Source organism: Cornus florida, unplaced genomic scaffold (assembly GCF_030987335.1).
Source record: "Cornus florida cultivar Cherokee Brave unplaced genomic scaffold, ASM3098733v1 CherokeeBrave_3.0.0_Hap2_Chr09, whole genome shotgun sequence".
Lineage (NCBI taxonomy): Eukaryota > Viridiplantae > Streptophyta > Magnoliopsida > Cornales > Cornaceae > Cornus > Cornus florida.
Genome location: NW_026775579.1, coordinates 93,416,551 through 93,443,597, shown reverse-complemented (window position 1 = coordinate 93,443,597; position 27,047 = coordinate 93,416,551). Strand labels below are relative to the sequence as shown.

The 27,047-nt window shown below is 34.7% G+C and overlaps 3 protein-coding genes across 4 annotated transcripts; all 3 read right to left on the bottom strand.

The window, feature by feature from the left end:
- Positions 1-741: 741 nt before the first annotated feature.
- On the bottom strand, positions 742-7,215 carry LOC132275279 (cell division cycle protein 48 homolog). The gene is made up of 9 exons (XM_059776740.1): positions 6,918-7,215; positions 5,548-5,713; positions 5,240-5,468; positions 4,356-5,122; positions 4,040-4,261; positions 3,081-3,152; positions 2,579-2,860; positions 2,031-2,390; positions 742-1,386 (listed from the first exon to the last, which is right to left on the bottom strand). The coding sequence occupies exons 1-9, from the start codon at positions 6,974-6,976 to the stop codon at positions 1,093-1,095; spliced, it is 2,451 nt and encodes an 816-aa protein (XP_059632723.1). The 5' UTR covers positions 6,977-7,215; the 3' UTR covers positions 742-1,092.
- A 7,358-nt stretch (positions 7,216-14,573) lies between these two features.
- Positions 14,574-15,688, bottom strand: LOC132275278 (protein SRC2-like). The gene has a single exon (XM_059776739.1). It carries the CDS (start codon positions 15,514-15,516, stop codon positions 14,668-14,670), a length of 849 nt encoding a protein of 282 aa, XP_059632722.1. The 5' UTR covers positions 15,517-15,688; the 3' UTR covers positions 14,574-14,667.
- A 1,022-nt stretch (positions 15,689-16,710) lies between these two features.
- Positions 16,711-24,625, bottom strand: LOC132275277 (PWWP domain-containing protein 1-like). Of its 2 annotated transcripts, XM_059776737.1 has the most exons (4): positions 24,489-24,625; positions 22,962-24,109; positions 18,831-20,836; positions 16,711-18,712 (listed from the first exon to the last, which is right to left on the bottom strand). In XM_059776737.1, exons 2-4 carry the CDS (start codon positions 24,091-24,093, stop codon positions 18,506-18,508), a joined length of 3,345 nt encoding a protein of 1,114 aa, XP_059632720.1. In that variant the 5' UTR covers positions 24,094-24,109; positions 24,489-24,625; the 3' UTR covers positions 16,711-18,505. The 2 variants fall into 2 exon arrangements, with proteins under 2 accessions (XP_059632720.1, XP_059632721.1); XM_059776738.1 differs by lacking the exon at positions 24,489-24,625 and having other exon boundaries at positions 22,962-24,429.
- Positions 24,626-27,047: the final 2,422 nt, after the last annotated feature.

Genomic DNA, 27,047 nt, shown 5'->3' with positions numbered 1-27,047 from the left:
CTTTCTAGATTGACTAATTTTGTTTTATTTATATTGTTCTTCAAAACCATGTTGTGCTTGCCAACGTGGTTATATATATACTGTATATATATTCAAAACCATGTTGTGCTTTCCAACATGGTCATATATATATATATATATATATATATATATATATATATATATGCTTGTTTTAATCAATAGTGTTGGTTGACTGTGCCTTATTTATTGGACTATTAATGCTACTGTAAAACAAAACTGGCGTGCTATTATTAAAGCAAGTGCTTTGGAAAACACGATACCAATTTCTTCCATAAATCTACATTGGAATGACAACAGCTGCTTTGGCCTTTTATTATTGGAAGAAACTTGAACTTTGCTTTGTCTAGACTTCCCCTCCGTCCTACACATGCAAAGATTTTATAGGAAATACCACTATTGCTATGTTGGCAGGATGCAATTGTAATTTTGAAATTGAAATTGTAATTTTAGAATTGAAATTACTGAAATTGAAAAAAAATAATTCAAAAATTTTCTCCAATTCTAAAACTTCAATTTCATACTGCCAAATATAGCATGAGTAATTGAGTATCATTTAAATTCTGCTTTAATTCAAAATAATAAATATATATATGAAGTTTTATGGGTTTTTTATTCTTAATTTTTGTAGGATTTTTCCTCCAAGAAAGAATAAAAAAGAAAAAGAAAATAACAGATAACACAACACAAGTTACACAAGCCACGATATATAAACAATTCGTATATTCCCCAAAATTGCATATATGAGAATATTAAGTGTCAAATTTTAAAAGTTGGGGGCATTGAATAACTAACCTGTTAGAGAAAAATGGAATATAATTTGACTGAAAAAATCTAAAAAATAAAATGACCACTACCCATTTGTGTTGAAGTGTTAAATCCCCCAATTGACCTTTGTGTTAACTCTCTCTCCCCCAAATTGTATCATGCCTGCACGACTCCTCATATGACTGAACAAGTATGAAGGACAATACCTAACTAGTATTATAAACTTATGATATCCTCCCTCCCTACTGTCAAAGAAGTTGATGCTACACATCAACTGCTAAATCTGTAGATTGCATTGACTTCAGTTCAGTTGTACAGGTCTTCATCATCGCCAGCACCAGTGGCAGAAGCAAAGGGGTCTGCAGTTCCAACTGTCCTTGCAGCATGATCTGAGAACCGAAACTCAGATCCAATTCCACGAGATTGCTGTAAAGTTTGAGCAAAACGTTGATACTTGCTAATGTCCGCATCACTGACACTTCGTCGGGCATATTTCATCGACTCCTCAAAGTGACCTGCCTTAATCTCGGGGACATCATCAACATCATCTTCTTCCATCATTTCAGGGTTCTCCATCCTTTTTCTCTTCCTTCCAATATCCTGCCATCCCCAAGGTGTTAACATCAGTATATATACAAGGGGCAAAAGCGAAAAGTGGGGTTAGAAAAAACAAAGTAATGTTCCTAAAACTCAAATGCAGATATGGAGTAAAAAAATTTATGCAAAGGTCACCCCTGTAACACAGGCAGTGCATCTTTAGAAGGTGAAGGGTTCCCCATGGGGACAAAGTGGGCGAGTTTTCAAGTAGGGATAAAATCACAATTTCACAAATAATGATGAACCTGGAAGATATCCATTCTCTCGAATGCTGTTGACTTCCTGTGCACAAAGCAACTGGCTTTGTGCTGTGGGTTAGTTACAAACTTCTATGTTGACATTTTGAAATTTAATAAATAAAGAAAAAGGAGGGTATGACTAACATAAACGACCATGACCAATCAACTGAGGGCCTGTCTCTTCGCATTCCTATCTGCCAATTCTTAATTGAAGGCGACAGAATTTGAACCCTGACAGACTGGCCCCACCTCCCCCTTGTAGATGTCATGCCAACAGCTTGCGAATTGTGTTATTAGACCAGCTATATTCATTACCTCTAATTTTATTGCTTCAAAATAATGGATAGATTTTGACATATGCAAGCTAACGCAACTAAGGTACATCAAGTTAAAGAAAATTTGTTTTACCTTCTCAATATCTTCTCTGATGGCATATTTGCAGGCACGCTGAGAAATTTCAGTTATATCTGCACCACTAAATCCATGTGTGTACCGTGCAAGAGCTGACAGGTCAACATGCTTGGAGATTGGAGATTTGCGCAAACATGCTTTGAAGATCTGAAGACGGGAAGCTTCATCCGGTAGTGGGATGTAAATCAACTGATCAAGACGTCCAGGCCTGAGCAATGCCGAATCAATAATATCTGGCCTATTTGTTGCCCCTATGATGAAAACTGTTTTCTTCGCATTCATCCCATCCATTTCTGTCAATAGTTGGTTTAAAACTCTATCAGCAGCACCCCCTCCATCTCCTCTCGAGTTGCCACGCTGAGATAGGGACAGGGTCGAGCATGATTGAGATTAATAATTTGCAGGAGTAAATCAATGTGATGCAACAAGAATTAAGTGAAAAGTCACAGCTCTATATCAGTCAATGAGCAATTGAGCATACAACCTCTGACGCGGTTCATGTTACCAAAAGATTAACTTATTGAGAAAGGCTTAGAATTTGGTACCTGAGTGGCAATGGAATCAAGCTCATCAAAGAAAAGTACACACGGAGCCGACTGACGTGCCTTGTCAAATATCTCTCGAACGTTGGCCTCACTTTCTCCGAACCACATTGTCAGTAACTCAGGTCCTTTGACACTTATGAAGTTGGCTTGACATTCGTTAGCAATTGCTTTGGCAAGTAGAGTCTTGCCACAGCCAGGAGGTCCATAAAAGAGAACTCCTTTAGAAGGTGACATGCCAAATTTTTCAAACTTCTCTGGATGCTCGACTGGATATTGGACAGTCTGCCAGCAATCACAAATTTGTTATGTAATCACACAGTCATCTTGGGCAAAATAGTTAACAAAACCACTAATGAAAATCTAGTCAACTAAAGTAGAGAGAGAGAGAGACAAGTAAATGAAAACTTGAGAATTTACAAGATAATATATTAATTCAGGGGGAAAAAAATAGTTCGTAGTATACATAAAAATGAAACTATGAACTTATGAATTATAAATATACCTCTTGAAGCTCTCTCTTAACATTGTCCAATCCACCAATATCCTCCCAGCTGACATTAGGAACCTCCACAACCTGCAACCAAGATAAGCCATGTTTGTTATGTTCATGCGACTATCTAACAACACCAAGGAAACATTTGAAACAACTCCTAGTAGCCAATAACCAATTCTCAATTTCAAAAGAACTATATAATCAATTTATGCAAAGGAAAACTTAACATCTTAAATAAAAGAAACTGTGCATGCATTCAAACGAGTCCATTGCTCAGAAAAATAGATATGTTCTGCCAAACTAAAAACAATCATTTCTAATAAAAAATTTAATGAGTAAAATTTCATTGAAAGGTGCTCAAAAGGGGAGCATACCCGGAAAAAAAAAAAAGTCCATTTTTTATTTATTTATTTATTTGTGTGTGTGGATAATATTGGGTTATTTTTGGTTGATCTCTCTATCTCTCATCTTGTATGAGATTTAATCCTCTTCTTACTGGTGCATTTATAGGTATTCGTTGTATAAATCCATACCATCCAACTCTACTTTCTCTTATTCTATCATTAATAGGTGCTCTCATTTCAGCTACATGAATGCTTTATTCTTATTTCTTTTTTAAAAGCTCAACAGCTCTCCTCCATATAATAAGATAGCTGGCCTAATACTAGTCCTTTAAATTTATTTGATATTCTTTTATCACATATAACATTTTGTCCAACCTTATCCACTTCTACTAATTATGTTATAATCTATCTCTTAGTCCTTTTGTATTATTGATCCTAAATATCAAAAACTATTATTTTGGACAATCCCTTGATTTGGAAGTGTTATTATTATATTGTCAATCTTAGACAGTTACTAAATATATATTCCATATATTCTACCAGACTAATTTCCTTAAAAACAAATGGCACTCAAAACAGATATTTTCAAATTAAAATCAGACGCAGATGATCATAAAGCCTTACTGTTTCACGCAAGGCTGATGGATTCGAAGCCCCCAATGCAGTTTGGAAGTGCTCATTAGTCACAGCCATGGAATTCAATATTTCAACATCAATTGTCTCATCCTCTAAATCAATCACATCCATTTTCTCCCTTATACATTGAAGAGCACCTTCTGTGCATAGAGCAGCAAGATCTGCACCAACATAACCATGCGTATCTTTCGAAACTCTTTCAAGATCAACCTGTAAAACAGTATCAATAAAAAAAAAGATCATATTGGTTCAAGTATCGATAGTAGTGCAGCAGTAAATGTGAAAACAGTAGATCGAATCTTACATCTTCAGCAAGTTTCATATTTTTTGTATGGATCCGAAGAACTTCCAATCTCCCCACTTCATCTGGTACACCAATGTCAATCTCTCGATCAAATCTACCAAATCTCCTCAGAGCAGGGTCAATACTGTTGGGCCTGTTCGTAGCCCCCATGACAATCACATGAGCTCGTGCCTTGAGGCCATCCATCAAGGTCAGGAGTTGGGATACTATACGCCTCTCCACTTCACCGTGTGTCTTTTCCCGCTTTGGAGCAATGGAATCTATCTCATCAATAAAGATAATAGATGGGGCATTCTTCTCAGCTTCCACAAATGCCTTCCTCAAGTTGCTTTCACTCTCACCAGCCAACTTTGACATTATTTCAGGCCCATTTATTAAGAAGAAAAATGCACCAGTCTCATTAGCTACAGCTCTAGCAATCAGAGTTTTTCCAGACCCAGGTGGCCCATAAAGCAAGATACCTTTTGGGGGCTTCACACCAATTGACTTGAAGAGCTGTGGGTGCCTTAGAGGAAGTTCTACTAGCTCACGGATCTGAGCCATTTGCTTCCTTACACCGCCTACATCATCATAGCCAATTTCATTCAATCTCTCCTCATCCTCGCGCTTGATGGGTTCTCCTCCGCAAAAGATCTCTGTATCCGGTGCAACAACACAATATTCACCGGGATCTGTCTCAACTACTTTGAATTCCACACTGCGCATTCCACCTCTAACTATGAAAAGGTCACCCTTCCTCACAGGTCGGTAAGATTCTAAGAAATATGCTGTTGTATCAAGAAGTAATAATCAAACAAAATCAGAGATGAATTAGATAACATAATACAGAGTGAGAATGAGAAAACAGAATAATGATAAAAAAAAAAAGGTCAGTGTAGACTTACGCTTCAGGTATACGTCAAACAAGTTGCCTGTAAGACCTTCAACGGAGTCATCAATAGGAAGAATGTGAACCTGCTTTCCGTACTTCACATCAGGACATTGGTGGACAGACACAACATCTCCAAGGCGTACCCTGAGGTTAGCTCTAACAACTTTGTTCATTCTAATTTTGGGTTCTTCACATTCTTCATCGGTAATAGCAATGCATACTGTATCTTTTCGTTTCTTCCCCTGTATCACAGACAGATTCTTTGTAAACTCTCAAAAGCAAATCCAACCTTGGATAGGAAAAACAGAAAAGGAAAATCACCTTGATCAAAACTGTGTCTCCTCGAAAGAGCTGAAGAGCTTCCATTTGAGTAGGGTGCATGGAAACCACAGAATTATCATCATTTATGGCTTCGTCAACAATAAGACGGTTGGGGGACTTCTTGCGTTCCAAAATAGCAGTGGAATAATCTCTCTTATTACTTTTCCTAATACAACAGATGAATTGTTTTAATATAAATAGAAATCCAACAACTAGATAATTTCTAAACAATGGAAAATCATACAAGAATGAGAACCCATAGCAATTAATAATTTATGCAAATTGAACTCATACAATGAAGGAGCCATTATGTGGTGCACTGAAAATCCTAACCTACAAAACATGAAAAATCAGGTTCAAGTCTTTTGTTGGGGTGGGGGAGGTTACAACTTAGGACTACATTCAGTCCACCCCTCCCAACAACCCGCATTAGTAAATCAACAGGTCTCTCTTTCTTTCCCTCTTTCCCTAAACCCATATGACAAAGCACAAATACAAATTATCATATAAGTTTTAATTTGAACCGGTACATAAGAAATTTCATAATATCAACATGGAAAAGATTGTCTTCAAATAAATAGGTCAATGTCAGCTCGAGCTATGTACCCAAGACGAGCACAACAACAAACCCACCTCGTTGACAACCAATGATGGAGCCATGAGTGTGCCCTAGGAGACAAAGGGAGTTTTAAATTTATATACATGTTTTGCATAATTATAAAATTGCCCCCCAAAAAGTTTTACCCTTCTCAAAAAGTCTTCCACGTATCTAGTGTAAATTATTTATAGTTCTATCACAACTCTCTAAAGCTTGATAGGCTTTGATCGTTGATAGTGAAACTAAAAAGAGATGTATGTGTTTTGCTGGTTTCAGTATTCAATTCTGAAGTACGCAGCCTAATTTCCAAGTCCACTGGATGTAAAACAATTCTAAAAGATCATTCAAATTCTTTCATGAAAATCTATAGTGTTCATAATTGCGCTACCAGAGTCCAAACTGTGTTACTATCAGACATCTGACACGTCAAGCAGTTTGTGTTATTCTAGAGCACAAACACATGCATGTGTACACACATATGAACTTACCTAAATTTAAAGAAATTCCAAGCTCAGAAATTCAATTTCCCCCTGTTAATTAACCCGTAACCTTCAAAATTTGATCTCTTCTACTTATCAAAAATAAATAAATTTGATCTCTTCTACAATAACCATGTAGACTCAAAATCATTGTTCACTTCGAACTCAAAACATATAAAAGCTTATGAAACACAAAAGTTCAAAACTCAAAACATATAAACATATAAAAGGTGGGATCCAGAACAAGTACAATATGAGAATGTAAGTATACTAAATTCAGTTAAAAAACATACGAAGTTGTAGATGAAGAAGACTGAACATTGTCTGGAGCGGATGAGTTAGGATCCGTCATTGCTATCTGACCTTCAATGTTAGGGTTTCAATGCTGGCGATTGTAACTGAGTTTCAGAGTAGGTTTGCTTTCTGTGAGCACAGTAGATATATATATATATATATATATATAGACGAAAGTTCTAGAGTGTTCCTTCCTATCCTAAGGGGGATTCTCCTCTTTTCGGTAAGAAAGAAGGAAGGGGTGTCGATAGAAAATAGAAAGTGAAGAAGGAATTTCCTTTGTTCAGTACAGTTTACAGTTTGATACAAAAAAGGAAAGGAACATATCTTTTCTATTTTACAAATTTTATTATAGATCCTAAATTATATAAGTTTTAAATTATAATTTTATTTTATAGAAATTATAATATTATTTAATATAATAGTAAAAATAATTAAAACATTCATTTTCCTTTGTTTTTTTTTAAATGATCGCTTCCTTTCTTTTTTAACAACTCAATAAAGTTAACTTTTTTTCAGTCAAAAAAGTTATTATTATTTTTTTTTTGATAATTTTTTACAGATCATATCAAAAGAAATAATATATTAAATAAAAATAACTTTTTTTTTAGTAGATTATTTATTCAATTTATATAAAAAAAATATATAATCCTCTTCTTTTCATATTTTTATTCTTTTCTTTTCAGGATGTTGACAAAAAAATATAATTTCTTTAATAAATATTTTTTTGGGATTTTTTTTTTTCATGTCAAAAGAGATAATTTTTTTAATATTTTATTTTTTTATCTTTTTGGTCGAATCAAAAGAGTCAATTTATTCAACATAAATTTTATTTCTTGATCTAGTAAAAAAAAGTATATATTCAATTATTCAATTTGGATGATACCTATATATATTGGTGAGTGTGTAGAGTATAATTTCATCACTCCTTTAATAATGATAATGAAAAATAATAATATTAAATTTACTAGAATAATACTAAGCCTATTTAGAGCTATATTTACTGTTCTTTTACCTTATATACTAAAACCACGATCCTCCTGACTTAAAATCATATATTAAATTTACTAGAATAATACTATGCCTATTTAGAGCTATATTTACTATTCTTTTACCTTATATACTAAAACCACAATCCTCCTGACTTAAAATCATGAGCATGAGTTAGGGTTAGAGATTTATTGTATCTAAAAGAGTTAACTTTTTAAAATTTATTTGTAATTTATTAAAAATTTACATAAGTTTGTACATTTGTTTATTTATTTACTTATTACTATTATTATTATTTATGACTAACCCGACTTTCCAACTCCAAATCTCAGTTGAGTTAGGTGAAATTGAGTAGCATGGAAAATTATATTAGAGTTAGAACATTTTGTATATTAAGTTGGGCTGAAACTTTACCTCCAACCAGCCCAACTTACCCGAATTGCGAATCAGGAGGGTATCATTCTAGTGGGGTAATTGGGCTATTCTGATGTGAATGTTGAAAGGCATGCCCATGAAGTTAGTAAGTGAATTAGCCCAGGAATTTACTAAAAAAATTCCTTCGGCAACTAGAGCTATTAAATTATTATTTTAACTTGGGTAAAGTCTGGAAAACACACTCGTAGTTTTGTTTTTGTGCGCATTACATTCTTATAATTTATTTTGTGCATATAAATCCACGCTAGATTAAACAATGTTGCAACTAACCTCCTCCTGTCAAACTTCCGGCAGAGAATGGCCATTAGTTGGTCGTGTGCCATGCACATGACTATTTTAAAATTTTAAATTTCAAAAATGCCCTTTTCCAAATTCCATATATATAGCTGTTTGTGCACTATTTTAAAACCTTATATTCAGTAATTGCCCCTAACAATATTCTTCATATATATATATATATATATATATGGATATACAGGGCCCTGATCTGTCTCTCGTCCCATTTTCGTATCTTTCTTCCTCCAACTGGTTATAGGACTTGTACGCTGTTGAATACTTATGGCTTTTTTGAATTTTGTTATCAGTTTGCTGGTTATTGAATGGATTTTCTATTAATTATATATAAATGAAACCTGTTATTGAATGAAAATGGATTTTGTATTGTTCATACATAAAAGAAACCTGTAAACCATTCATTAAGTTATTCAACCTGGAAACCATTCCCAATAAAGTCAATTAAACCTGCAAACCATACAAATCAATTTGATGGAACAAATCAATTTGATCATTAACAAAACATGTTGGAACCATTGCACTTGCTCATGACATACAAAAGTTAAAATAAATCAGCGCAAAGGGCACTTGTTCATGACATACAAAAATCAAAATTAAATCGCTGCATTGCACTGCCCTTCCCTTAAGTCCCATCTTTACAACCAAGCATCTTCAGATGTTCAACATTACCAAAAAAACCACTGTGCTTCGACTTCACAACTTGTGTAGAAGAATACCAAATGGATGGTGGTGAGGACGGGCTGGCTGTGACGGTGAGGTGGAGACAGGTTATTTGTGTTAAAATAAACTATACTTTGAGTAACAAGTTTTTCGTAAGACTGATTGATTGTTACTATATTTGTCTTTTGACTTTCTTTGAAGTCTTCCCTTTATAATCATATTCTTGTAACGTAAATATACTTGTAAAGCAAGTCTTTGTTATTATTTGTTTACAACTATTTTCTAACTCACCTATAAATAGAGATGTGCATTTTTAAACACGATTAAGAGAATTCATAATAAAAAGTGATGTAGCCATTTGGGCTTTGTGTGTCATGGATGTAAACCCTAGTGATTGATCCACATTATATTCGTGCTTTGTTCTATTTTATTTCTTTCTTCAATGTTTTTATATATTTTAGCATGGTATCAGAGTAGGTTTATTGTACCCTACTCTAGATCATTATTCTGCTCATTTCATCTTGATTGATTTTCTCTCCATTATTAAAGTGTTTGGCAAAAATTATTGATTTTTTGCCATCGTTTTGCACGTTGCCTCATTTCGTGCATTTCTTCTTCATGTCAACTGAATAATGACATCTTCAAAGGAGTCTCTTTGTGACCATATCATCAGGGGAGCCTCTACACCAAATATCATCATATATTTTCATCTTGTTATCGCTGCAGAGTTATTTTTTATATGCTTGAATGCATATTGTTGGCTATATGCCGAACTTCTGATGAAGTGCTCAGAATCATGTTCTTCACTCTTGCTGACCCTATGTCCACTTGGGTATATCTTTACCAAATTGTTGGAAAATTTTTTGTTTCAATCATGATTTGATATGCAAGCTGGACGTTATTTTCATACACGTTCCACCGGAGTGTTAAAATTACTATATTTTCCTAATAGGACTGATTGATTGTTATTATATTTGTCTTTTGACTTTCTTTGAAGTCTTTCCTTTATAATCATATTCTTGTAAAACAAAAATACTTGTAAAGCAAGTCTTTGCTATTATTTATTTACAACTATTTTCCAACTCACCTATAAATAGAGGTGTGTATTTGTAAATATGATTAAGAGAGTTCATAATAAAAAGTGATTGATGTAGCCCTTTAGGCTTTGTATGTAGCCCTAGTGGTTGAACCACTTTATATTCGTGCTTTGTTCTATTTTATTTCTCTCTTCAATGTATTTTATAATTTAACAATTTGTGACGGCGAGACGGGTGGGCTGAACAGCAAAGACGGTGACGGAGATGGACGGTTTGCGGTAGAGAGCGCGGAATGGTGGTGGAAAGCTCGGCCCGTGATGGACAGTGGGGAGCTCGGTGGAGGGCTCGGCCGTGAGAGGAACAGTGGTCTGCGAGACAAATCCGGCGATGGGCGAGCGGTTCGCGACTGTGATGGATGGCGGGCTATGGAGAGCAGTGGGCGACAATGGCTGAATGGCTGTGGAGAGCTGTGAAGAACCTAAAAATTGAATATGCAGTCGGCACACAACCTAGATCTTATTTTGTTGTAGAGAGAGACATTATGTTTTAGAGAGAGTGTTTTATGCATAAAGTGAGAATATAAAGGACATCAAGACATCGAGCCATCTTAAATGCCCTAACTATGAACGACGTTGTATTGACTTGGCCTCTTTTGTATTTTCACAGTTCATGTTAGTTTAATTATTTTTTAAAATCATATAGAAAAAGGGTATTTAAGTCTATTTGCAGTTTTGAACAGACAAAAGGGGCTAATTTATACCTATTTTTATGTAAAGGGGTGGTTAACAAATGGTAAGGGGTTATACCCTCAATATGAATACTACGGGGGGGTTATTCACACGCGGCCCTTTTAACTATGGCATAATTTATTTAAAAAATTATTATTTTAATTTGTAGTATACTTGTTCCATCTTCCAGGTTGATTTTATGGGGAATTTTTATTTTTTTATTTTTTTATTTTGTGACAATGTATAGATATATGGTAATTTCACGTATCCTTATTTGATGAAAAATATAAAAGAATTTATTAAGAAATTGTTATTTGTATTTGTAGAGTTTTCTTAATTTGGGTAAAGTATTTGTAGAGTAAAGTTATCATTAGGTGGAGCTTACATTAATATATTTTTAGCATGAAAAATAATGGTTGGTCTCATTATTAAAAAAATCAACTCAAAAAACATTTAAAAAATACTTTCATGTGATCAAACTGCACAATTTATAACATGAAAGAAAGCTTTTAGCAATTATAGTGAGTTGCATCTCATTAGTTTTTTCCCGAATTTGTTATTACAATTATCTCTTTGTGATGTGTGATCTATGTACAAGACTACACGCATAAAAGGTCGTCATAAGCATACGAGAGAGAATGATAAAAGCGAACACATTAACTATGAATAAAGAAAAAGTGAATCAATTATAGATGATTATTAGTGATTTTGAAATTTTAAATTTTTTATTTATTTTTATTATAAGTGATTTTTATGTTAATTGTGTATCACTTATGCAATCCAATATCGTAGGGATAAATTGTTGCATGTTTGTTTGAAAATCACAAGTTGCAGAAATTGAAGCAGCAATTTTTGTTAAAAGCCTTGCCTAGTGCATTCGAAAATTTACTTCCAAATTTTTACTTTTTCTCTCTCACACACACTCTTATATTTAAATTATTATTATTTATTTTTGTATTTTCATTTTTGGTGGACTATAGAAAGTGAGGAGAACGATTCAACCTATTTTATTCTTTACTTAATATGGAGTATGAATGTATAACATCTATTGGTTTTATATTCTGAGATTTGCAGCATTAGATTTTTTTTTTGGGCAGGATTGGTAATAATTTTGGGAACAACAAACACCTCAAATATTAAAGGATAAAAAAAAAGCACACTAAAATACACCATTACTTTAACTTAAAGTACATGTGTAACTTTACCTTGTAAAAAGTCTCTTTACTTTTCTTTATTTCATTTCTTGAATTTTTCGTGTTCACCACTACAAGTTTCTGATAACAATTGTTGGACCAATGGAAGCTAAACATAAGGTTTTAACAAAAATTTATTGGAAAATAATTTTAAAGTAGTGGGACGGACTGCTTTGATGTGAGTGATTATCTTAACTTATATTAAAACAATCGAAGTTGTGAATTATTCACTCTTGACTTTTTTTTTTTAATCAAAATTTATATATATATATATACACTCAAAATATCTTCTAGATGGACTAATTGAGTTTAGACATTGATTATTCACTTGTTTATACATCAGGTCTCACCCACCTGTCAACAAACCTAAAAGTACTCTAATATTATTGTTGAGATTAATATATAGTACTACATATTGATAATAATGAATGACAAATATGTTTTATACATGTATGTATTATAGTGGATGTTGGTAGTAAGGCCATCTCAAACGATGCTTGGCCTTTCGGTTGTTAGTTTGTCCACCTCATGAAAAGGAGCTTATATCAAATAATAGTAAATGGAGTTTTTTAAGTGTCAAACTTGTTCATGGAAAAAGAATACCATGTCATGTTCCATGTTAATATGACAAGCAAAATGTTGTACTTCCAAGACGTTGTTTGGATCCTTCCGTCCTTTTTCCACGCCCACGTTTTTTGGGCCTCTGTTTTTGACGTTTCCTCTACTTTCTACGTATTCTCATTTTTTTTTTTTTTCCCACAGAAATATCCATTTCTAGGAAATGGAAAGGAAATTGTTATGGAAAATGCTAGAGACATTCCCAACCATTTCCTTTTCCAAAAATAATTACCGGACAATACTTCGGTCCTTGAGGATTTACAATATACTTACTATTGATGTAGAGATATAATTACCAAATTAAATAATAAATGGACATATAATTTTTAATTACCAAATCAAATATAGCAGGGCAGATATTCACTTACCAAATCAGATATAATAATTTGATTTTACTATTTATGATTTAGTAATTAAAATATAAATATTTATTTATATTGTAAATCCTCACCAGTGAGGACCTACTATTGTCTAAATTTAAAGATAAACTCAACCTAAATAGTGAGGATGTAGTATTGTCTAAATTCAAAGATCCTAAACATAGAAACAATTAGAAAGTATCAATAGAAGTTATATATACACACACATATATATATATATAGGGATTATTTAAAAAATAAATAAATTTGTGGTGATAAAAACCAAAATCATGAAGTCAAATCTACTTTTTTTTTTAAAAACATGGATTTAAGAAGGTTAAAGGCGAAAATCATGAAAATCTACTGTATATTTATATATTGATTCCCAAACTGGCCATTTGAAATACCACTTTCAACAATACTTGTGAATCCAATTCGATGTGACACAAAACTCTCTGGATCGATATAGAAAGAGAGAAATAGGAGGTTTGGAGGAAAATGAGAGAGTCGCTACTCGTCAGTGGCGGATCAAGAGGAGGAGCCGCCGGATGTCGAGGCAATAATGGCTGTTGTTCAAAGCCACGCAAAAATCATCAACAAAACTGAATTTGGATCCAGATTTTAGGGTTGGTGAAGGGAATGAGGAAATGGGTTTAAATGATTTAGAGCTTGAGCAAGGGAATGATATACTATTTCCGTCTCATATTAATTATCTATTTCAAAAACTTTGTCTGACTAAGACTTTTTATTTCTGAGTCTTCTAAAATCATTTTTAATCATATTCCTTTTATATATTATCTATATCTGTCTACTCACAAAAAAGAGGTCTCCAACCAAACCTTGTGAAGCTAGCCCCATATTAGATGTCTACTCACAAAAGAGAGGAGGTCTCAGAACCGAACCTTGTGAAGCTAGCCAGAATGGGTCTCCGCGACTCGCCGGGCTTCACTAGTTTGTTTCTGTTATGAGCAGCTATATGGTACGAGTGAAGGTTGGCCGAAATCAATGGAGCTAAGTAGCTGTTTTCCCCCAATTGAACTGAATCATCTATTTTATTTTTTTACTTTTTTACCTGACAATTGTTAAAAAGTTTTATCTATTTTATTTTTTAACTTTTTTACCTGACAATTGTTAAAAAGTTAGGAGTTAACTGGACTAGCGAAAAGAAAATGAGCGACACTTGGGATCATAAGTGTGTGCTATTACTATTTTTTTTAAAAAAATTATTATTATTTTTAATAACATGCTTGGATCTACAATCTACTACATAGAGCACCTTCAAGAACCCTCCCTCTACGGTAAGACCTTAATGCTAAAAAAAAAAAAAAAAATGCTATCATATAAGATTAAAAGATAGATACAATAATCAAAACATCAACGTCATACAAAGTCCAAACACGCGAAAATGAAAATCTCAGACCAACATAAACTAAAATCAAAACCCAGCATCAAAATCACACCCGCCATCAAAATCCGCTGCGTCCGATACCATATCACCGATCAACAAACCTCCGATCGCTCCACCCAGCAAACCAGCTCCCAACCCTAACCCGAGCTTATTTTTCTTCGGCGGTTGCTGCACTTGTGGATACCCATACCCTTGTTGTGGCGTATATCCATATCCTGGTTGGGGCGGGTACCCATAACCCGGTGGTGGTGGAGGAGGTGGGTAACCACCATATGGCGGCGGCGGTGGATATCCATATCCAGCAACCGGCGGTGGAGGAGGATATGCTCCGGGGTACGGACCACCACTTGCTGGCCCAGCCACCTGTGGGTATAATGAACTGGTCCCCACAGCCGGAGCAACGGCGGGATAGGCTGTGATGGGCTGATCAGATTTCTTCTCCGCCGGCGCCGTTGCTCCGGCGAATTTCTCGCCGAACTTATAGGAAAAGCTCAGCTGACCTTTGGGCTTTCCGGACGGCTTTCTCACCTGGTAACTCACGAATTGCACGGGTTTATCGTCTCCGGTGGCGTCGAGGAGCTCTTTGACGGGAACGGTCACTTCTCCGACGTCTTTGTCGCCAAGGGTACGCTCGCAACGGAGGTTGAAGACGAGGGTCAGGCGGTTCTGTCGGGCAGCCGACTCGTCTATGGTGAATTTCACGGGGAAGTTCCAGGTGGGGTTGTCGTCGCCGTCTCTGTCGACGATGGTCTTCTGCTTGGTGCTGTAGTCGCCGGCGATCGAAACGACGACGTACACGTCCATCTTGGTGATGAAGTTGACTTTCTTGAGGTCTTTTGCGGAGACAACGTTGATTTCTAAGGTACGGTACTCCATATTGATCCGAATCAGAGAAATGAAAGCTCGACGGAGAGAGATATACTAGAAGAGATATACAGAGAGAGAGTTTGAGAGAGAGAGAGAGGCGGATGTAGCAGAGAGGAATATGCCCAAATACCAAACCCAACACCTATGGAGGTTATTATTTACGAAGCAATTAAAGGTGAGGTCAACTCTTACACGGTCAAGTCTGACCGTGTGGTCCGGTTAATGCGATGAGACGTAAACCATGGTTGGGTTAAATTGATTGGTGGTTAATTACTAAGTTTTAACCATGGTTAAGGACTTCTTAGAATGTTTAACCCGAAGTTTGAACAATTTTAATGAATTTAGGTACTAGAAACCTAATAATCGAATAGAGACTAGGGACTACTATACAAAATTGAGAAAACAATGGCAGAACTGAAATCAGAATTACCCAATTGATAAACCAATTGATTTTTCTACGAATGGACATTTATTGGGGGAAAAAAAATTTATGGACATTTCACCTTACTTGGTCATGTTTTGAGATTGGAAAAAGAAACCTAAAAAGAAAAAGCAGATTGAAAAAGATATTATAGCATATTTGATGGTATATTCAATTTATACAAGTGCAGGGAGCAAGAGTGGAGAAAATCTAAATCACAGAAAGTGATTGGAGAAAATGTAAGATTTAAATCAGTGAGAAATAAAACGCAAAGAGCTTGAGACTTGAATTATAACAAAATGTCAAAACTTCACCCATTCAAAAAAATTATGTGACTTTAAAATATATCTATATATATGACTGTATTCCATCTTCTCTAGTGGGCTTTGAATGTGGGTTGAATATTGATCGTCCATTGCCGTGACCACAAGGATGTCATCAAGGTTGTCAAAAAGAGTGCTTTCAAATGCATCAAGATTCTCTCTAGTGCTCAAGATGATGATATATACATTTCAAGTCCGACGACGCAACACTCATGAAGGATACACGTTTAAAGCATTTACAATTATGATGTAACACTTGTACAATATATTACATTGAGATACAATTCAAAAATGCAACACTTTTCCCCTCATTATTTTAATAGTGTTGCATTCTCAATTAGACTCGTTTGTCTAAGCATGTTTTTCAAAATTTGGTAGTCTCAAATTCAAAGAAAATCTCTTACGAAGAAAATAATTTTTCAAAACTAAGCCAAAACAACTTATCAATTAATCCTCCAAAAATTGTTTTCAATTTCACTCTAGATCTCTTCAACAAAAACATAAGGCATTGAAAATATCAATCAAGTAATTAACGGGCCAGTGGTCTAGCAGTATCAACCTCTTACTTCCCAAAAGGAGATCAAGGGTTCAAGTCTCAAAAGAGATGTCTGTGTGAGTACCAACTAAAAAAAAAAAATATCAATCAAGTACATGGAAGATTTACATGGTGGCCAAAAGGCAGTCTAGAAAGAGATAAGATAAATAAAGAGGGAGTCTAGAGAGAGAAAGAGACTAAGATTAGTGACCGAAAAAAAAAACATCTATTAAGAAAAAAGCTAATAGGCCAACACCTATTATGAGGTGAGAGGCACAGGGTCAATCTTTTCTTTAACAACAATAATATAATTTCTTTTCTTTTTTTGTTTCTTCAATTTGCTTTTATTATTATATTTTCTTTATCATTATTATTGCCGTATATTATTACTTTCTAAAACCTTAAAAAGTGATATGTAAAGTGAAGAAAAAAAAAAAAAGCTCACTTGTTGCATTTGATGATAGAGAGACTTGTTTTGGTTTCTTTATCAATTTTTCAAAAATCAATTGATTATTTTTTTTATATTGTTTGTCAAATAATTATTATTACTAATATAAAAATAATTAGACTAATGGATAATAAGAGAAAAATTGAATAATCAATGACTCAAATAAGAATTTTGATTTTAATTTTAAAATACTTCTTAAAGTCAGACATCAAAAATATTTTTTTAAAAATACTTTCAAAACCTTTAACAAACACTAAAAAATAAAAAAAATTCTACCTAAAAAAGGTGTTACCTAAACGCTCAACAAGGAGCCATAATTGCACAAAAACTTAAATAAAAAATGTGCCAGATAGGAGCAGGGTCCATGTATGCATTACACTTGAAGAAAGAAAAAGGCGCAATAAAAAAGGTCCTCCTGGGATGTTGGTACAAGTGGGACAAGTTGCAACTTAGTCCCACCATAGTTTCACATTCCTGTACCAACGAGTCTAAGATGAGTTTGGTTAGTGGGAAAGCTGCTTTTTTAAAGGGGCAAGTGGCGGGAAAGGTTTCTTCCTCCCCCCCTTCATCACCATTTTCATTGTCACTTCCTTTGTTCCCCTGTTATGAATATTCAAGCAAACAAGGCATGAAAATACATAATCAACAAACCAACATTCTTGTCGCCAAAAAAAAAAAAAAAAAAAACAGCAACAACAACAACGAGCTTTAACATTTATATGTGTTCACTGGACGCTACAAATCATTCAACTCCATGCATCATGTATGGTATAGCTCTATCTCAATAACACAAAAATCAGCTAAACCAATAGATTTAGATGCATCGAGGCATATGATATCTACAATATAAATCCCAGAAGATTGAAAGCAACTAATCATTCACATGACTAAAGTCTAAACAGAGAAATATTAGGCGTCAAACCTTTCTCCTATAACTTCCTTCTAATTACTTATATATGCGGTATCTCAGGTTCTCAACAACTGAAACAAAATATAAACAACTAAAGATAGATAAAAACATTACTATATTCTATCTTTTTCCAATCTATATGTTTTCTAAAATTTTAGGTTCATAAATTTCCTTTTACTATCTGTATTGCTCTTTCTATACCAATATCCAGAGCCTATGTAAGTCTTAGCTTTGTCCCATTAATATATTTTTGGTTCACTATATACCTGTACCTTCATATCATTGCAGATTGGCTGTGCAGGAGATAATCAATGGCACGCGTGCATAGTCCAATCATGATGTTGAATTGTGCAAGTCATCATCAGAGAGCATGGTAAGGAACATATCCAAATGAACGCTTCGCATCAGCCACAATGTCACTGCAACTCCTTAAAAGGTTCAGCATCTCGTGGGAGATGTCTACGTGGGTGGTGCCAGTGGTGGTGTGATCAGTGTGTCTGTTCCTCGCCTCCACTTGGTGATACTTCTCGTTAATAACATTCACAAAGTGATTGATTCTATCATTTTCCTGCAAATCCAGCATATGGGAAGAAAAAAGAAAGTGAGGCGGCAAGGTCCAAGAGTCGGTCCTTGGAAAGATTTCAGTGCTGTTATTGAAGTTTCTACAAAAATGATGATGCACTAACATTGGAAAAATCACCACCGACAGAGTTGTTGATTTTGCTATTACCAAGCAAAAGTTTCCCTCCCTTGTCATCTCCATCCCCATCCAACATAAATTTTACACGCGAGATCTTAGTCAAGACACTTGGTGAGGATTCCTTGTCATCTTCTGTTGGCATCTTCAGACATGACTTTAGCTGGACCCCTGGAGGCATAGCTATCTGCTGCAGTGCAGTAGACCTTATTTCACCAGCTGAATCTCTAGCGCTCGTGGACCTCAAAGGTGGAAACTTACCGGAAGCTTCTTCATCAAGCCACTTGCCTGATTCAAGTAACCCTAATCCTGAAACATCCAAGGCCTGCAAATGGTAATGTACCTTTCGGTTGCCAAACAGGATTCTGCTTTGAAGTGCGTGATAGTATGCTGCCTGAGCATCATATTTGGTCTGAAACACAACATGGCATGTTAATGATTTCCAAAACACACGAGTGGCAGATTGATCAAGGGATCCAAACCGTCCAAATTTTGCTTTTAGCTCTGAAACTGAAGGTAATCCTGTATGAGGAGGAAACTTCATCACCAGCATTGTTGGTTCAGCAGCCCCAGTCACAGTTTCTTGTTTCATGGGAGAATCTTTTACTGGATTTGCAGAGACAATCACCCCGATCTTTTTTTCATCTTCTCTTTGGACCTTCGGATGCTTCTGATCACCATCCTTCATTTCTGCAGTCAATGAATTCATCTCATTCGATCTATCTAGCCTCTTCATGTATGTCTCTTCCTGGCAAAAAAAGGTGCCATGATTTTCACTGGCCTGTGCAGGATCATCTAGTCTGAACCGCTTTTTTAATGGTTTAAAGGCGGAAGGCAAGTCCTTTATATTCACATGACGAGGGGTCTCAGTGGCCACATTACAGTTAGGAGACTTGATCAGTCCAATATCCATCGTTTTAGCCTCTGCTGAAGGGGCTAAACTTGAGCTTTTTTTATAAACAAGAGATCGGAATCGCAAGACGAAATGCTGTACATTTTCATGAATGTTGATTTCCAGCCCATAAAATGGATCCCGGGCAAGAACTAACAGATCCTTAACTAATACAGAAAGTTCACATTCAAAATTTCCCAAATCAGAATATACGGTGCTAAAGTTTCCATTCCCTTTTCTCTCTTGGTCGATCTGTGAATTTTCTCTTTGACACAAACCAGTTCCACAGGATTTCCTATCTAATTTTCTTGTTAACTCGTTGATGCTTCTAGTTTTGAGGCATTTCTGATTTTGCTCTGGGACAGATTCTTCTTTCATCTTCATCTCTCCTATATCAGATTTATTTAGATGCAAGTGTTTCCCAGGATGTTTAAGAATGTTTGGCTTCTGGTCACCTGCATTATCACTCGTAACAAGAAATTTGTTATGACACTTGGCATCCAGAGGTGATAATTCCCAAGTCACGTCCACCGTTTGTAGCTCATGTTTTAGGGAATTTTGAAAACACTGAGATGTGTTTGATGATTCCATCCTATATGGTTTCATGCCAACTAGCTCCTCACCTTTCTCCTGAGGACCACTGGATTCTGATTTTGCCGACAAACTAACACGATGAAAATCTTTGGTGTATGTTGACGACTGTGTTGTTGGATCAACTGAGAATCCAGTTGGTGACTTGACATTACCCTTGTTCAACTGACCATCAACTGAAGTAGCCTTTACAAGTACTGATTTCTTATCCTTAGTCAAAGCTTCTCTGCCTACACAACCAGGACTCGGAGTCGCATTATCCCTGACAACAAATCCATGTGGGTTGTATTTCCCTGAGAATTCAGATGTCATGGCAGAAGGAGGAGCTCCCTTTTGCAAGATATGATCTACAGAGCCCTTGCTCAAGCGATGATCTCTTGTAACATTCTGCTCATCCCTCCATTTGGAAAGAATCTTGTCTTTCTTCGGCGTTGCCTCCACGTTTACAGGCTTCATAGAACCCTTGCTTTCGCCTAGGACATCAGCAATCATGGGTTGACTACTCAATAGGTCTGCAGCAACAAAATGCACTGTATGAAAGAGAACAAAAGGGCTCCAGTCTAGAGTGTGCTTCAATCAACAAGCACCAAAGCACTATGTGAGAAGATCCACATTATTTAGAGACCAAGAATGGACTCAAAGGCACCCCCTAAACCCTCCCTAAAACAACAGAATACAAACTTCCCTAATGGAGATCTAAGATTTTAATAATGTGCTTGCACCCATAAAGTAAATTGCATGAACAGTTCAAAGAGACCCCAAAGATATGCAGAACAGTAACAAAAACCTATCATCCACTACCAAAGGGTGTCAAAAAAAAAATCCTAAAACTTCTGGAGTATCAAGTCTCCTTGAATTTCCCAAATAATGCATTGGGGAAATTAGTTCCAAACCATTTTGTGCTTTTGTGCCCAAACACATTAATTTTCAAACCCATGAAAAGCTCACATGTCAATCACAAAGCTGCAAGCAAGAACAAGTTCAAAACTTTGGGCAAAAAAAAAAATCAAATTGAACATTCTGAATGGCATGAATGCACACCAAACTTAAAATGACATGAAAAACAATATATCATCGATGAGCCAAAAGATGTGCCATTTAAGAAAATTAATGCAATCTTATTGTGAGTCTGCCTATGCTAGAATTTAGAAAATGATAATTTATGAAGACATTTTATGCAATGAGATGTCAACTAAAACAATTAATTCGATAAAATAACCCATGCTTCCAAGCTCCATAGTGATTTGTTTCCATTTCCTAAGAACCAATAAAGAAAATTGTGCTCTTCACTTTGTAAAAAATACTTTTGGTCATAACTTGTACACAGCTGAGGAATTGCATTTGGATAATGTCTAAATGTAGCTGTTTCGAAGTGGTGACAACTCTTAACTATTCATGGAATTTTATTGTTTCAGAGTGAATCAAAGCTGCATATGGCAATAGATGTATACAGTCAACATGGGTAGTTAATGACTGACATTGGTAACCCAGAGCTAAGGCAAGACAAGTACAATTAACAATTATCCGTTCATTATATCAGTAACATTAATAAATTGTTAAAAACATACTCTAGGTCAATTGTAATGCTACTGTATAAATGTATAATTCCTGACAAGACAACACAAACCACATCGAAGATCAAGCTAAAAGAAACCTCCTTATAATTTACTTCAGTTTATGTCTACCCTCTGTAACCAGATAATATCAAACTGCATCATATGATAGGTTCCTTGTCAAAGTGATTCCAGGACATGCTAAAGCAATTATGAACAATTGCTTTTGCAAAAATTAAAATTGTATAGGAAATGTAATATTGAGAATCAGTCAACCAAATGACTCCAATTTGACAAGGCCACCATGAATTATCAGTGAATTCGACGAGTATCAATTATACGGGCATTGGCCAGAAATTGAAGGCAATTGTCAAGGAGGAAGTAGAGCATAATTACAATTGTAGTGATAAAAAACCCAAATCATTTCAATGGAAATTCCATCCTTAAGGTTCAACGAATCAACATACAATGCAAGGATGAAAACTTGAAGTAACTAATGAAAAAGAATCTATACTCAGATTCTTTCCAATGCCATTAAAATATATACACACACACACACATATATATATATATATATATATATATAATTACTCGAAGACTAGGAGTAAAAACTTGCAGCTAGACTCAGAACATATTACTAGAAAATGACTTAATCAGTAAAAGTGCAACAATCAGTGTTGCACCATTAGTAAGGGGGTTATAAGTTGAACAGCAAAGTGATAATTGGATGGCTGGCTCAACTCACTGCAATTGCTGGCGTGTATCCAAAACTAAGCAGCAAACAATATATATATTTATATATATATCTCCAGATTGAAACCATAGTTTAAGCTGAAAAAAACTACTAATAAAACTCAAAGGTGTAAATTTCAGACAATCTAGTTATTATAACTCTCTGTCAAAGTCCTTAACTGCCTTCAAGACCAATGCATTAGGTGGCACATAACTCTTTTATGTTCTGAACAAGGCAACTAAGCAAGAAAACGACTCATGGCACACACATGCAGGCAAACATGCAAAAAAGAAAATAATGCAACAACACAATCCTTAGAAAACCTGTAAAGAAAAAACAAATTAGTCATACCTTGCAATGACACCTTCTCCTGGTCCTTTAAAACCACCACTGAATCTCTAGCCCTTACTAGTTTCCTCCCAAATGCCTGAGCATAGGTCTCATCAAACTCCTCAAACACTGCCATTCGATAAGCAATAACTTGAGCTACATTCTTCATCCAGCTGACATTTCTTTGAACATCACTTCGAGGCACTAATGCCAATTTCCGTATGAAAGAGAGTGTCTTAAATGGTTGAAAATCATCTCTAGCCTTTCCAATTTGCTTCAATGAATACAGACCTCCAGGTTCATAGCCCCTCACATCAACTTCAAAGAAACCCTGAACACTTGTAGGCCGAAAATTAGAAAGGAACTGGTGACAACAAGCCAAGCCAAGTGCAGCTCTTTTTTTCACTTCATCTACAACCCCTTCAACTGCAGTTAAAAATGGCTGATCATCTGTCTGTTTTGATTTCTCAGCATAATGAACATCGAAAGGGATGAGAGCTGCCGGTTTCAACCATCCATAGCTGTTATCACCATAAAACGAAACCAAAACATGTCCCTCTCTCTTCGTAGAAAAAACTGAAGGAGAAGCAAATGCTTCTTCAAAAATCTGCCCTGGCCACCACGGATGTGATTTAACCTTTCCCCAAACCAGATCCCCCACTTCATATTTTAATCCCGAAGTGTTCAATCTTTCTTCTCTAGATGCATCAATCAAATCCAAAATGGCATTTCCCTCTCTTGCTCCTCTGTTTCCCTTTCTCGCTCTAGAAGAAATCTCTGCTTGCCCTCCATCCACCACCACCGAATTAACCAACTTAATGCGTTTTGTGGCGTTCTCATTGTTACTCCCACTAATTGCCAACTTCTTAGTATTAATTACAGAATCCACATCTTCCATTTTCCTATGAATCCCCACAGAATTAACCTCATCAGAAACCCTAGATTTCTTCGACCCATCATTCAATGATTTGACATTTTCGACAGCCAAATTACCATCTCTGCCTGCACAAATCCTACCATTCACAGCCCTAAGTTTAACTCTGCTGTACATGTCTCTTGAATCGACTTCTGAAAATCTTTTAGCTTCCTCAGACCCCATTTCCATTGACAAACTTCTCATTCCACTAAACTTAAAACCATCTGAAGACTGCATTTAAGCCATTGTTACACTGTTTTATAGGTTGGTAATTATTAGAAGCCTAGTATACATGGCAGATTAACAAAAAAAAAAAGTAGAAATTTTCATACTTATCCATAGTCATTTTATCAAAAGCAAAACCCTAAATCGTTACTGTATTTGATTAAGCATTTTTCAAAGTGTTTGTCCTGCTCTTGAAAAGCAAATATGAAGAACAAAACAAGAATAGAAATGCCAACCAAACAACATGTTAGCATTTTCAACACACCTACTTTTGCTTTTGGAATCAAATGATGCATTTATTGCCTCTAGTGAATTCCATAAAAGCAATTTCAATATGCAAAACAAACATTAACTTATGAGTTTGAAATTTGAACATGAACATGTATCAAAAAAAAGAGATAACATACCTCTTAAGCTTATCTTCTAAAGGATATACCTTCACCGCTACGCCTTACTTCTTGCTTAAACCCCAAATATATGCTCCATATTCAATTTACATCTATATATATTTGTAGAGAGAGAAAGAGAAAGAGAAAGAGAGAGATATAGAATGCAGATTCTGAATAATAGTAGTGGTGGCATAAACAGGTACTGAGGGACGTGCTCTGGTAACATTACCATCAAAAGCTTCAGTATAGTATACTGCTATGTGCAGAAGAGGACATGTGTCTGGGACCACGTAGATTATATATTGTCACATAATTTAAATATATATTAATTTTATTTAATTTTTTAATTACGTGACAGTATTTAATTGGTTAGAATTGGGAATCACATAATCCGGAACAATGAAATAAATTTTTGGTAGTGCATGCAGTTCCGACCAATTACAAAGTGTCAAATAATCACATTTAATATATTTTGTGCAAAAATCATTAGATTATGTGAGACCATGTACTTTCTACCGATCACATACCCCCCTTAATCACAGTTGATGTATTTTATGTGAAATTCATCTTCAAAGTGCCATTAATATTTCTTTTCTTTTTTTTTATTTTTTTGAGTAAAAAAAAAAAAAAATTGATATATTTTGTGTGAAATTCATCTTCAAAGTGCCATTAATATTTCTTTTTTTTATTTTTTTGAGTAAAAAAAAAAAAATTATGCATTCTCCCAAAACAAGTTTAATGATATTGCTTTAACTAAAAAAAAAAAAAGTTTAATGATATTGTCACACTTGTTATATCATTAATCACTATCCTTTTACGAAGTGAAAAAATCGATGCTAATATAGTTACCACATATATCTATATTTATATATGAATGTTCATTTGTTCTCTACATTTCCTTTTTAATAATACCGTATTAGATGGACTTTAAATATATTCACAAAATAAATTCATGCACGGAATAAAGTATGGTGATAACTTTTATAATTCGCAACAACTATTTTTTATTTTTTGGAAAATTGAGCTAATGAGAAAAGTAGAGATTGCATGATTGGTGATGAAATTGGACCATCATGATGTGTCTCACACTCTTACCATGTGCTGCAATTGCTGAGACAATGAAGGGTTTAGTGGGGGCAGCCCCCTCATTGAATTTTTTATTTATTTATTTACAAAGTTATTAATACATTTTATGAAAATTTTGAAAATATTCTTATTGTTTTTGTAAAAATTTTAAGAACGTCCCTACTTAAATTTTAATAATATCCCATTATATACTGTTGTTGTTCAAAATCATTTAGTCTTATACAATTTTCTGAAGATGTCCCTGCTAGTAAAGTACACGAAATCTCACCATTACCGAAAAAGATGTAATTAAATTGTCATTTTGTTCAGTTTTTGAAACAAAAAAATGAAGTTAGAAATAGAATGGGCTCAAAGGTTGTAAACAGCTCATGCACCCATATTTAGTGGTACTTCAAAATTTCAGTACCCTTCTATGTCGCACCATTTTTAGTAACCTGAAAATGGTGCTTTTGACTTTGAAAACTTTGGAAACTGTATCAGACACAAGAATAACTTATATTAAAAAATGGGAACACATTAATTCTTCAAGCCTAGCCTCCTCCTGTTGGTGATAGAAATTAAGGTATTTTGCCTTTTTTTATTTTATTTATAATTATTGAAAACATAATTTAGATAGTGACAATTTTTAGTTACTGATTCAAAATGTGATACTAACATGATCTGCAACCTTCAGCCCTTGATACTCTCTTCTAAGTGTCCCTGTACGCTTTATTTCTTTTATTAAAGCTTACCCATTTTAACAAATAAATAAATAAATAAATAAACCAAACATGATTGGCTTTTGTGCCCAAACACATTAATCAAATACTCAAAGCATTTGAAAGGAAATTCCATCCTCAAGGACGGAAATACAACGAAATGATAGAAAACTTGAAGTAACTAATGAAAAAGAATTTATACTCTGATTCTTTCCGAAGCAACTTAATTATGTAAATCAACCAATATAACTAAGAATAAATACAAAGCACAAGGGCAGGAGGTACAAAGAATAAATTACCAAGAATGAAATGGAGGTCCAATTTGCATTGTCACAAGATCAAATTGACTATAATTTCACTAATCGCCCACCCTCAAGATTTAAGAAGTAAATCATATAGTTTCAACATACTATATATATCTCAGAAAAAAAAAAAAAAAAAAAAAAAAAAAAAGAAGAAGAAGAAGAAGAAAAGAAGAAAAGAAGAAAAGAAGAAAAAGAAAAAAACCCAACAGAGAATGCGACTTACAAAAGCAAGGATCCACCTATATCCATTGACCCTTGAACAGGTTTATAGTAAAACACTTAAATATGGTATTATATATACCCAAAGAGAAATGCGACTTACTGGAGCAGGTATCCACCTGTATCCACTGACCGGGATACCAAATTATGTAGTAAAATATTTGAAGACGCCATAGGATTGTCAATAACATGACATACCTGTCTCATTCAAATTATGTGGTAAAAAAATTGAAGACAACATAAATAAGGATTGTCAATAACATGACGTG

What these genes read in the sequence shown, in the direction of transcription:
- LOC132275279 (XM_059776740.1), bottom strand. Translation starts at nt 6,976, where the DNA reads ATGACGGATCCTAACTCATCCGCTCCAGACAATGTTCAGTCTTCTTCA. An exon ending in GAGACACAGTTTTGATCAAG is followed by an intron (nt 5,469 to 5,547) that starts GTGATTTTCCTT and finishes TCTGTGATACAG; the next exon opens with GGGAAGAAACGAAAAGATAC. An exon ending in TTGATTCCATTGCCACTCAG is followed by an intron (nt 2,391 to 2,578) that starts GTACCAAATTCT and finishes TCCCTATCTCAG; the next exon opens with CGTGGCAACTCGAGAGGAGA.
- LOC132275278 (XM_059776739.1), bottom strand. Translation starts at nt 15,516, where the DNA reads ATGGAGTACCGTACCTTAGAAATCAACGTTGTCTCCGCAAAAGACCTC.
- LOC132275277 (XM_059776737.1), bottom strand. Translation starts at nt 24,093, where the DNA reads ATGCAGTCTTCAGATGGTTTTAAGTTTAGTGGAATGAGAAGTTTGTCA. An exon ending in GGAGAAGGTGTCATTGCAAG is followed by an intron (nt 20,837 to 22,961) that starts GTATGACTAATT and finishes TTGTTGCTGCAG; the next exon opens with ACCTATTGAGTAGTCAACCC. An exon ending in TCGGTGGTGATTTTTCCAAT is followed by an intron (nt 18,713 to 18,830) that starts GTTAGTGCATCA and finishes CTGGATTTGCAG; the next exon opens with GAAAATGATAGAATCAATCA.